The sequence below is a fragment of the Myodes glareolus genome, chromosome 11 (assembly GCF_982192425.1).
Source record: "Myodes glareolus chromosome 11, mMyoGla1.1, whole genome shotgun sequence".
Lineage (NCBI taxonomy): Eukaryota > Metazoa > Chordata > Mammalia > Rodentia > Cricetidae > Myodes > Myodes glareolus.
Genome location: NC_142036.1, coordinates 23,525,912 through 23,538,388, shown reverse-complemented (window position 1 = coordinate 23,538,388; position 12,477 = coordinate 23,525,912). Strand labels below are relative to the sequence as shown.

At 37.6% G+C, this 12,477-nt stretch overlaps 1 protein-coding gene across 3 annotated transcripts in view; it reads left to right on the top strand.

The window, feature by feature from the left end:
• The window catches only part of Ppp4r4 (protein phosphatase 4 regulatory subunit 4), a 102,642-nt gene extending 90,586 nt beyond the window's left edge, over window positions 1-12,056 (top strand). For all 3 annotated transcript variants that reach the window (XM_048431185.3, XM_085697873.2, XM_048431189.3), the window contains 6 exons: window positions 1,086-1,155; window positions 2,082-2,165; window positions 2,893-2,986; window positions 4,747-4,817; window positions 8,046-8,193; window positions 10,423-12,056. In XM_048431185.3, coding sequence (XP_048287142.3) covers window positions 1,086-1,155; window positions 2,082-2,165; window positions 2,893-2,986; window positions 4,747-4,817; window positions 8,046-8,193; window positions 10,423-10,447 — 492 coding nt within the window. In that variant the 3' untranslated portion in view covers window positions 10,448-12,056. The remainder of the gene's footprint in view (window positions 1-1,085; window positions 1,156-2,081; window positions 2,166-2,892; window positions 2,987-4,746; window positions 4,818-8,045; window positions 8,194-10,422) is intronic.
• Window positions 12,057-12,477: the final 421 nt, after the last annotated feature.

Below are 12,477 nucleotides of genomic sequence, written 5' to 3'. Positions count from 1 at the left end.
TGGGTTTGTGGTTAGGTATTGGTGAAATCTAGATTTGACATGAAATATCTTGTTTTGTCCTTCTATGGTGACTGACAGTTTTGTTGGGTATAGTAGTCTGGGCTGGCATCCATGGTCTCTTTTAATGTCTACATAACGCTTGACTAAGACCTTTTCATTTTCATTGCCTCCACTGAGAAGTCAGGTATAATTCTGATAGGTCTACCTTTATATGCTACTTGGCCTTTTTCCTTTGCAGTTCTTAATAGTCTTTCTTTACTCTGTATGTTTAGTGTTTTGATTATTCTGTGGCAAGTGGACTTTTTATTTGGATTTAGTCTATTTGGTGTTCTGTATCTTGTATCTTCATAGCATATCTTTCCTTAGGTTGGGAAAATTTTTTTCTATGATTTTGTTAAATATGTTTTCTATGCTTTTGAGTTTAACTTCTTCTCCTTCTTCTATACCTATTATTCTTAGGTTTGGCCTTTTCATGGTGTCCCATATTTCCTGGATATTTTGGGTTAAGCTTTTGTTAGATTTAATGTTTTCTTTGATTGACGAGTCTATTTTCTCTATTGTATCTTCAGTGGTTTAGATTCTCTCTTCCATCTCTTGTATTCTGCTGTTCATGCTTGTATTTGTGGTTCCTGATCATTTTCTCATTTCTGTTTCTATAATTCCCTTGGTTTGTGTTTTCTTTATTGCCTCTATTTCTGTTTTCAAGTGCTGACTAGTTTCTTTCATATATTTGATTTTTTTCTTGGTTTTCTTTAAGTGATTTGCCAAATAGAAATTGAAATGGCCATACTTAAACATATGCTATGTTGATGAGAACCAATGAACACCTTGGAGGAAATAAATACTCATTATAGAGTGATACCAAAGTCATTATTTTAGTTGAACAAACTCCGCAGAGCAATATTCTGTGATATAAAATACCACAAATTAAAACAGTGGCAAACCTCCAAATTCTGTACCAAGGTAAAGCCCCATTTTTAGAGGTATTTTTTTGTGAGGTATATTTATATCTCTGAAGGCCAGAATCATTTTCCCCAGAACAAACTCCCATGCTGCACCTGTAACAGGTCACTGTATCCCAACAGGAACAGCTTGAGAAGGAGAAGCATCAGAACGAAGGGAGGTCCTCCAGTGAGAAAAGTTTTGAGAAGAAACGTAAGTGGTTCTGTGTCTTCTCACTCAGTTACAGGTGACTAGGGAAATCCAGGTCCCTTTCTGGGAATTTTGTTAATACAGTCATTTAAGAATACATGCAAAAGGAAGCTCAAGAACAACTTCATTGGTTTTAAAAGAAAAACCTGGGGAATGGGCTGTTAGTCTAAGTAGCTGCCTGGAGGAGGAAGATGGAGAAGAGAAAGAGAAAGCCAGGAGATTAGCTGGAGTGATGGACAGGAAGGCGTATGGTGGGGAGGGGAGCTTTAGAGAGGGTGAAAACCAAAGCCTTAGGGAAAGCAGGCTGAGAAATGCAGACCTGTGTGAAGCTGTGTGCCTGCAGTTCTCTGTAAGCAACTGCACAGAAGCCAGGAGTTCTGGGGAAAAAGGTAAACCATTAGAGGGATTATTATTCTTCCCTTCTCTTTATCAAGGCAAATCTGCCTTCTTGAAGCATGATGATTAGCCAGGTTTTTGACCACCAGCCCAATTGGATTAGCTTTTAAGGGAGCAGACTCGGGCTCATTCAGAGATTGATTCCATTCTTTTGACATTTAGGCAACCAATGCTACAGTAACTCTGTATCTTTGTATCCTGAAATACTGTGTGGAGCTTTAATTTGGTAGGGAAAATTACTTTTTTTGCTTTTAAAATGAAGTTACTTTTGAAAATTGGCTGACTAATGTGGTATAGGTATTAGGAGTACATAAGAAAAGGGAGGCAACAGTGTGAGGCCCAGAGTCCCTTGGAAGGGAAACCTTAATCTTGGATGACAGTTATAAGGTTGTGAAACTGATCCTCAATAGCGGAGACTGAACCATGGAAAATATAAAGTAAGAGTATTTGGGAAATAATGCTGATTAAATAGGGATAGTGAATTTCACAGGAGTCAGATGAAGTTACACAACTTAAAACAGAGTTTATTTTAGGCAGAGACCCTAGGACACCAGCGCAGAGTCTACCCAAGAACATCCCTGTTTCTGTTCCTGGACCATCTAGCACTCCATCAACAAGTAAGGACTCATTCTGTTTTATGGTTCATATAATGTTTGTTTTAAAAGACAAATTGCAGTTTTATTTGCTTTTAGATTATATATATATATGATTTCTTAGGTGTCTTTTCATTTATTTTTTAATAGTAAAAACAAAAATGAAAATTTATTCAATGTGGCTACACTGGAAAGACGAGTAAGGTTCTAGTGACATCCACCTTCCCTCACTGCTAAGATCATTTCCAGGGTCCTGTTATGAGGTTCAGGTTTAATTAAATGTGAAAGTTATGCATATCTGAGCAGTCAAGGTCACTTTGTAGTCCTCTCTGCCATTGACTCACTGTCTCCTTTCTCAGGTGATCTGACAGAGTGTAGATCCCTTATCCAGGAATTTAGCCTCTCCCTTCATCCTGCATGAAATTCCTGGGACACTCTAGTTTCTTGAGGTCTGCTGTTTCAACATTTTGATGGCCAAAGGGTGGGTCAGAGTTATCTGTGTAGAACATTTTTATCCCTGCCAGGCCATTACACTTTCACTTTGAAGGTGCCCTAGCTTTTCCAGTTAGTTTCCCCATTATTCCTCATGGGTCATTGAGTGAGAATTACTGCAGTCAGCTCAGACTGAAGAGCGGAGACCTCACCCATCTGGGTTTTTCTGGACTTGGTAGGATTTGAGGAGGACTAGGGGGTTGGAATGGTAAAGGGGAAACTGAGAGTTTGTATTTTCCTTCATTCTGCTTCATTCTAGGCAAAGAAATCAAGAAATCCAAATTGATTCGAAGCCAATCTTTTAATAATCAAGCTTTTCATGCAAAATATGGCAACTTAGACAAGTGTGCTAGGTATGTGCTGTCAACTGTTTGTTCTTAATTGGAGTTTTTATCTTGTGGTCACCCTATTTATTTACATATTACATATGTAAATATTTACATCACAAAATCAGAATTAATTTGAATTTTTTATGGGCTGACAATTTATCAATTTCTTCTGTAAAGATTATCACACTAGAAATAGAAGGTACTTAAAGGTATTTACTATTTGTATCAAAATGAGTATCTCAGGAAATCTTTTCTCAAGGAAAAAAAATAAAAAAATTTCAAAGAAGATGGGTATCTTTGCACTGTAGGTGACCGTTACCATGACATTATATGACAATATTACAGAATATAGCCATTCCCTATGAGAAAGGTGGAATATATTATACATACCTTTTAACTTCCAAATTAGTGTGAGCATTTTCTATTTGCCAACAGGCTGCACATTCAAGTACATTGAATCATTTCTACATATGGAGAAGCCACAGGTGTGTTTATCCAGTAGGCAGTCACAACGGAGTTCTGATAGTAGATATATAGCTGCTTTTTGTTTATAGCCCAGGTCAAAATTATAACCAGCTAAGATTAGAAGAGAATCGGCATGATTAAACTACCATGATTTGTAATATGTGTTAAATACATATAGCATTAACAGCTGTAGGTCACTGGAAAAGCCAGGCAGTTTTAAGAAAACATGAGGTTGCCTGCACAAAACCTCTGCACAAGATTAAGCGCCAGTCAGTATTCTGGCATGGAAGGTGTAGGGACTTATGAGCCCTTACCCCTAACTAAGCAGCTCCTGACAGCAGATGGCTTCTTGGGGGAGCAGGTTTGTTTTCTTTAAGGTTGTGGTCCCTGCTGGATCAACTCTGTTCTGGTGGATGGTCCCACACCTGTGAGTATATGGGAAGTACAATTTGTACTTGATGGATTATTTAAAAAAAAAAAAGACATGGCATTGGGAGATATGGTGGGAAGATAGAAAAGAGAGGGATCCAGGAGGAGATAGGGGGAGAACTGCAGGGAAAAATATAGTCAAAATGCATTGTATTAAATTCTCAATTAATAAAAATATTTAAAAGATATTGATATAAAATATTACATATTATTTATTCTATATTTTATATAATTATTATATTATTAAATTATATCAAAAGATATTGAAAATTAGAAAGAAAGCACAAATACTTTAAAAATATTATTTCTCAAGATAAAGAACATGCTGAATTGATAGGCCAGACTTTGTAGACTCCCTATGGGAAGCCTTACTTTTTCTGAGGAGTGGATAGGGGTTGGGTGGGAGAAAGTGTGGGGGGAGAGAAGGAAGAGGGAACTGTTGTTGGTATGTAAAACGAAAAAAAAATTAAAAGAACATGTTGAAGAAAAATATGTTTTGTTTTTTTCTGTTATTAATCATACCTTGTTCCAGACTTTCAGCTCTAGCTTTTGGTATCATCAGTAGATCCATGCATTTTTCCTAGCCAACAGTGTTCTCGGGATGTATAAACAGGACTGTAACTAGTCCCAGGAAGGCTTTACTCATCTTACCTAGATTTGCTGAGCATCAGAAGAAAATCTATAGTTTTGATAAAGCAAAGGAAATGCTTTTAAGTTGTAGAAAGTATGTTTTTAGAAGCATGGAATGTAAAAAAAATACTAAATACAACAGGTGTATTTTATAAGAAGTAGAAGAAAGTATTTTCAAAACAAGGTTAAAATCCAAAGTTAGGTAGCTAAGTCTGAAAGTGTGGTTTTAGGTTCTAACTATGTCACTTTTTTTTTCCTAGTAAAAGCTCCACCTTAGCTCACACACCTTCCGTCTCAGGGCTGGTGAGGACTGCCATGCTTTCACTAACTGGTAAGCAGCAGCATACACTCTGCCCAAAATAGCTGCTTTAGTAAAGTATTATTTACTTTAAACGGTACATCCTTCTAATTCTAGATATGATGCTTTTTAAAAATTTATTTCTTTTTCTGTGCATTGGTGTTTTGTCTGCATGTGTGTCTGTTTGAGGGTTTCAGATCCCCTGGAACTGGAGTTATAGACAGTTGTGAGCTGTCATGTGGGTTTTGGGAATTGAACCCAGGTACTTTGGAAAAGCAGTTCGTGCTCTTAACCTCTGAGCTATTTCTTCATCCCCAAGATGTTTTTCTTAAATGTGTGTCCTCATCAAGTCCTTAAGCAATAAACTTTTCCTGTCACTGGGGAAACTGAGGTTCCCTTTGGGGGGTCTTAGTTTCCTTAATAAAATAATTTATAAATAGACTTGAAACTGGAGGATAATTTTATTAGAATTTAAGACAAAAGCAATAGGGCAAGCAAGATGGAAATCTTAGCAGTTGCCAGGAGAATAGAAATGGAAAAAGGAAAAATAGGAAGCCAAGCTGTCTGAGTTAAGGCAAGGTGGCAGGCAAGCAGCCATAGGATGGGGAGGGATGCTTTAGAGAAGGAATAAGAAGTTCAAAGTACCAGAGAAAGTGTGCTTGGGCTCTGGCCAGCGTTGGAGAGGAAGAAAAGGGAAAAAAAAGAAAATCTAGGCCTTTCTGTATCAGGTCACAGGAAGTTGGGCAGATCCAACAGAACCTCAGGGGGCTCTGAGGAGCAGACTATGGTACGTTTCTATCCAGAGGTAGATGCCATTCTTTTTGCTAGGATGCGGCCATTTTCTCTTAATGGGCCTTTAGTGCTACCATAACACAGCAGCTGAGGAAATACTTGACCATATACTATTTTAAACTGTATCAAGACTCAGAGTTTAACACTTGTAAAGAGAGAGTAAGGACTAATTATCGATTAGTTAGACTATGATCAAAGGGCCTGCTGAAGACAGACATTTCCAGTAATTTATAAGGAAGTTGGGCAGAATCCATTTACCATCTTATTTACCTGAAAGTTTGTTTCAAGGGCCAGAAGATTCATTTAAAGGTCAGGTAGTAAATGTTTTAGCTACTGTGGTCTAGTTACAGTCCCTCAACTCTTGTTGTTCCAGTGTGACAGCAGCCATAGGTGTTGCCTGCTGAATAAATGTGACTGTGCTCTATAGCATCTTAAGTGCCCAGGCGGGCATTTGTTTCACAATATGTAGTTTGCCAACTTGTGGATTTTACAGTCAAACATAGAATTATTCATAGAAAAAACTAGGATATATTACTAAAAATTACTTGTGGCTATATATATATATATATTCCTAATTTTGTATATATTGGTTGAGAGCTATAATAATGATTGATAAATACTAAGATAAATAGTAGTAACCCTTAATTTCAGAGGGCCTGAAATTTTAAGAGTTTAGTAATCTTTTGTTTTTAAGTTTTATTTTGAGTATTCTGTCTTCCTTTTTACTATATTAATTTTCTTGTCATGAAAAATATGTATATATATGAGATAGTTTGAAAACAGTGTTTTCATTTCTAGAACAGAAACTCTTTCTATAATCAAAACATTGATATTCGCACAAAGACGTCAACATGGTAGACCAGATTATCACTAGAAATCAGATCATGGTACTTGTATAGTGATGTCACCATATCTCGTGGTACATTAAAAAAATGGCACTAGGCCCATTGGGTACTTATATTATGAAACCCCAAACTTCAGCCTCAATTAATATCTGGCATTATATAGAAACCATTAGCTCACTATGTAAACTTAGACACAAAAGATAAAATTACAATTTTTTAAGAAGTTATGGAAGAAAGTCTGGAGCAGGTAGATATGTCTATTAACCATAGCAGTAAAGGAGTGACATATTGCATCATCTGGGCTTTGAGATAGGGCCATAGAAAAACATGAGTCAAGACCTGGCTTGGAGAAAATATGCATAGTGTACCTTATCTCAAAAAGATTTGTGTCAAGAATGTTCAGAGAAGACTAGGCAGCTGAGCTTAAAATGGACAAAAGATTTGAATGTGAATTTTTAGAGATAAAGATATAACTGCATAAAAAATGCTTTACATCACCAATCATTAGGGAAGTACAACTAAAAAACAGTGAGAAAGTGGAGCATAGCAGTGTTTGCCTGCAATCCTACACTTGAGAGTTGGAGGCAGAAGTATCAGGAGTTAATTCATCCTTGGCTGCATGCAATACTGATGCAACCTGGGCTGTAGGAGACCTTATATTAAAACAAAACAAAGAAGTAGCTATGTGGAAAATACTGTACTGCTTGTTGCTTATAACATGTTTGAAAATGAAATGCTTATAGTATGACTTTCAAGGATGAAGAGTACTCTGCAGACTTCCATACATAGAGAGGGAGAGGAAATGAGAAAGATAGGAGCTGGATAATGCTTTGGCATTTTTTTTCTGAAGTTAAACACACTCAAAAAGAGCACATTTATTCCTAAACATTTATTGAAAAATATTAAAACATAGCCACATACAGATGTATACACAACTGTTCATAGCAGTTTTATGTATTATAGTCAAGAACCAGAATCAAGCTGGGTGGTGGTGGCGCATGCCTTTAATCCCAGCTCTTGGGAGGCAGAAGCAGGCAGATCTCTGTGAGTTTGAGGCTAGCCTGGTCTACAAGAGCTAGTTCCAGGATAGGCTCCAAAGCTACAAAGAAACCTGTCTAAAAAAAAAAACCCAAAAAACCAAAAAAACAAAAAACAACAACAACAACAAAAAAAACACCAGAATCATCCAATTGCCTCTAAATGAATTTTTATTAGGAAAAATGTTAGCCCATCTATACAACACCAGTTATGAAGTGCTAATATTCCTATACAGATGAACTTCAGATATACTGATCATATGAAAAAAATAAGACAGTATATTCTGTATAAGTCTTTTTATGTTAAATCCTGAAAATGCAAGCTAATCTTAAGCAAGAGGAAAGTTGGTGGTTTATAGAAAGAGGAGGTAGAGGAGGAAGGGCCCAATAGAACATTTGGGATAGCATGTTTTCATGTCCTGATTGTGGTAATAGCAGTGGATTATACACATGCCAATCTTAATGTTGTATACTTTACTGTAATATAAATTATAGGGGAAAAAGCCCACTGTCTGGAGTCTTCTCTCCTTGGTAGACATCATTCTGAGTATATCAACACCTCTGCCTCTCCACATGTTAACTTCCAGATGACTCATTCCGGACTCGCAATACCAGTAGCGTCCCAGCCTCCTTTTCTCCCAATCCTGTTTTGCCCAGTACTTCCCGTGGGACAGGTAACACAGCTGATCCAAAGAGCAGTGGAGGTAAAGATGTGCAGCCTCGGAAGGCTACCTTGTGAGTACCAATTTCCCACTGGTGAGTGTGCTGTTTGACTCAGGGCACCTTACTTTCCACTTCCACACTTGAAAGAACTAAAAATGTCTCTAGCAAGGGAATGTTGTAAGATGAAGGTAAGTGAGAGCCTTGACTATGTTAGTGTGTGCAAGATATTTGATATTACCATGTGGCAAAGACATCATCTACTAGGTACCTAAATACCCACTAGTTGATGTATCTGATCACCTGGTATTCAGAAAGGTGGTTACAGCTGATGTCACAACGGCACGGGACCCCAGAGTGTGGGCTCGGTAGCTAAACATACTTGTAGACAATACTTGTGCTTTGAAGTTAAAGTTATAAAGGGCCTTCTTTCTTTCCCCATGGTTCCTTTGTGTACTGTTTGTTCCTTGTTTGAATTTGTTTCTTTTAGACCTTTAAAAGAATGATACCCTCAAAATCATTACAATAACACTGCAAGGATGTTACAGCTTTGTTCTTTTATACAGAACAGCCATTCAGATCACAATGAAATTTACTCATGGACTTTTCCTTTCTGTCTTTTCCTTCCTTCCTCTCTTCCTCCTTTCCTTCCTCCTTCCTTCCTTTCTGTTTTTGAGACAGGGCTCACTATATAGCCCACTCTGGCCTAGAACTTGAGACCTCTTGCCATAACCTCCCAAATGCTGAGATTAATTACAAGTATACCTCACCATGCCTAGCTTACATTTTTGAATAAAGTTTTTCAGCTACTTCTTTCTATGGAAACCCTTCTCTGACTGGCTGGAGTTTCTTATAGGAACTAGTTATATTATAATTCATTTTAAATTCTGATTGGCCATTTGGTATATACTTAGAAATATGTGTACCCCATTTCATTCAGAATCCAAAAGTAAAGATACTGAATGAAACTCAGTGGGACTAAATACTCCAGAAATAATCATAGCAACAGGTGATTCTGATATTGCAGAATAGTGGTGCCAACTTGAAGGGTGTTCTTTTTACAGAAAGCTCTAGTGCTGTTTAGGAGCTATAGGAGCAGAGGTGGCATGGGTTGGTGGTCTGCAGCACTCTGGGCTAGACTCATGTACCCACTCCAGTATGAGGAAAGTCACTGTGTATTGGTGAGCCTGGCCCTTGGGCTTCTGCACATCTGTCAAATAGCAGGTCTGGCCCATAGTTCCTTTAAGGGACCTCTTTTTATCCTGAAATCTCTCTCTTTAACCCCAGACCCTCTTTTTTTAAATTTTTTATTTGTTTTTTTTCTTATTCTTTTTAAAAAGGAAAACAAACTATCTTTTTTCATTAGAATCCAGACCCTCTTTTTTTTTTTACTGCCCTGAGCTTCTCCTGAGGAACATAGTAGCATCATCAGAACTAGTTTTGTTTTTTAGAGGAAAGACTGCTGAACTGGTATTTTGTGGTAGCTTTCCTTTATTCCAGATACTTTGTCTGTTCTTATGTTGCTGAACATGTGTTTCCTTTTTGCAAACTGTATTTCCTATTTTCTTGTGTAACTGATGGTTACGAAAATGAATCCACAATAAAAACCCATGAGAACTCATACAGAATTTGTCCCTGTTTCAAGTGATCTGAAGGAAGGCTTGCTAGCATACACAGCTGCTTCTTCACACATGTCCAACTGTGCAGCACCTGGCTGTTCCTACACATGGTCCTAACATGTCTGTTGGTTGGATGGATGATTGGTATCTATACTGGCCTTTTCCCAGTGTTTCAGAGACTTTCATATCCAAATTGAAAAGAAAAGAAGTACTCTTTATTTAAAACAAGCCTGTGAAGTGATTGCAGAAACTGTTTCCTCAGTTTTTACTTCTTAGAAAAATTCTGTGCAGTGCATGCACTTGCTTTACCAATGACACCTCTGGTGCTGACAAGCGGTGTGTCAGAAGGGAAGTACAGGTGTGTGGCATAGCATCTGTCTTCTAGGCTGGACAGTTGATATTCCTATGCAATTTCCTTTATGGTCAGACAAAATCAAAAGTGTAGAAAAAGTTATGGAAATTGAAGGGGATGCTACTAGGTGTGCACAGGATGGTCTTTGATACTTACAGGTAATTGAGTAATCCTTAATGTGTAATTCATTTGTAGGCTTCCTCAGAGTAGCATTAATTTACATTTCTTTATTTACTTTATATGAATAATTGTTTCATGTCTTCTTTTTGATCTCCTTCTCCTTTTCTGCTTCCCTCCCTTCTCTCCTTCCACTTTATTTTCTTCTTTCATTAGAAAATCCAGAAAATCCAATCCTTAAGTCAACTGCTTGGTGAAGGAGACAAGCAGTCAGCAGACCGTGATGGTGGAAAAGAGCTCCAGGGATGGCCGGGCTTGTTAAAGTGTGGAGGGGAGAAAGGAACATTGTGAGCTGCTGTGAAATGTACCTTACTTGGAATTAGATTTCCTAGGAGGTATGACGTGTACTAGCGTGGGCTCTGAACCTCGGTGTCCAGTACAGTGTAATGAGCTCCAACTTGAGATGTGTACCCAGACTGCAGGAGAGACTTGCCTGTCTGTGAGAAGCTGCTCTTGGTTACTCTAAGTTGTACATTTAGAAATTCCATAGCAGTCTGGATTAGCTGATTGCTCCTTGGGTCGCAACCTGGGCAGGGACACAAGAGGTAAGGAAGGCACTGTATTTCCTCAGAGCTCTCTAAGCTGAGCAGAAAAATCAAACTGAACACTGTCCTATGGGTCCTGGGATCCTGTGACAAGCACCTGGACAACCCCAGTCTAGATTCGGCCATGAAAATCTGCAAAGATTCATGAAAATTTTAGCTAACAAATACCTTAAAAATGATAGATTGATGATTTCCTTAATTTAATTCCCAGAATTTCTTTTATAAATGCTTTGTTTACATTTTGGATTGTATCTGTCCTTAATTTCAAATGATGAATCTAGTTTGAATCAGCTGTTATTCCAAGCTATCATGCTCACGCTACGCCAACAGCACCCATTTGTACTGATGCTAATACTTCCATCAAAATTTGCCTGTGGAACATAGATTGTCCTTAACTTTAAAATGTCGGTTCCTGAGATAGAATGTATGAAGCTATTGTCAGCTTCTCTATTTCAAATGCAATCAGCATATACCTATATTGATATCAGAAAATACTTGTTTTTTAAAGATATATTGATGTATGATAAAGATGATCTAATTTGTGAATGCATTTGTGTGCGTGGTTACTTTTTATAATGTGAAATGGATAATGAGCTTGTTTAAAATAAAGCAGAGGTTAATGAGCACTTGTGAGAAAAAGTTTTAAATACTTTCCTACAGCTCTTACTCTATAAAGAAAAGGCAGTTCATCTTTAAACAATGAGCAAGTGGCGCAGATTTGTGTTAACTTGAAAGGACTCTGGGACAGCTGCTTACTGCTTTTTCATTCTTTGTCATTTCTTTCCTTCCCTATGACCTCTTTAGGGATCATTGAGGGACTCATAACACCATTCATCAAAGACAGTCAGGTCAGAAGTGAGAGTTTAATAGCCATGAGAAATTTGACTGTTCTGCATAACGGAATTCAGTTTAACTAGTTTATGTCTCCTACTAATGTTAGTAATGTGGGATTGAATCTACTGTGGTCTGGAGAATTCATTGTGCATAAGGGGACCTCAAGGCTGCATCAGTTTTTCCAGTACTCTGGTTCAAAAAGTCGGCATTGACTTTGTCTACTTTAAATAAAATGGAAAGTTTCAATTTGATTGTTAAATAATACACTTAGTAGTTATAAACTTTTTATATTCTTGTTATATATGTGGAATAAGGGGGAAGTGATCTGACAGAATAGTCACCACTGCTTATAAAGTTGGAAGTCAATTGCTTAGGCATTAAATTCTCAATTAAAACAGTTATTCAAAATTACTTTTGGAAGTATTTCTTTTCACAAGCATTAAAAACTTTTAAAAAATTTGAATCTTTGTTAAAATTATATCCCAGAGACAAATATGCAGGAAGATTAAAATGCAAGTGGGTGGCAGATAGGAATACTCACTCATATCTTCGTTTTGTCAGCAAACCTAACCTCCTTGAACTAGGTGTGTTGACAGTGCTCTGCTCCATCTGCAGTGTGGCCTCCCTGCCGCTGGCGTTGCCTATGTTTGTTTCAGTATGGTTATAGCCGTAGGGTTGCTTTTCTAGATTTCATCTCTCAAAGTGGGAAAAGTGCCAGAACCCTCTTTTGAAATTCCTCTTTCTGGTCCCAGGTTCAATTCCCAGCATCCACATGCTGATTCACAGCCACCTATATCTGTGGTCCTATGGTATCCGAAGCTCTCTTCTGGTG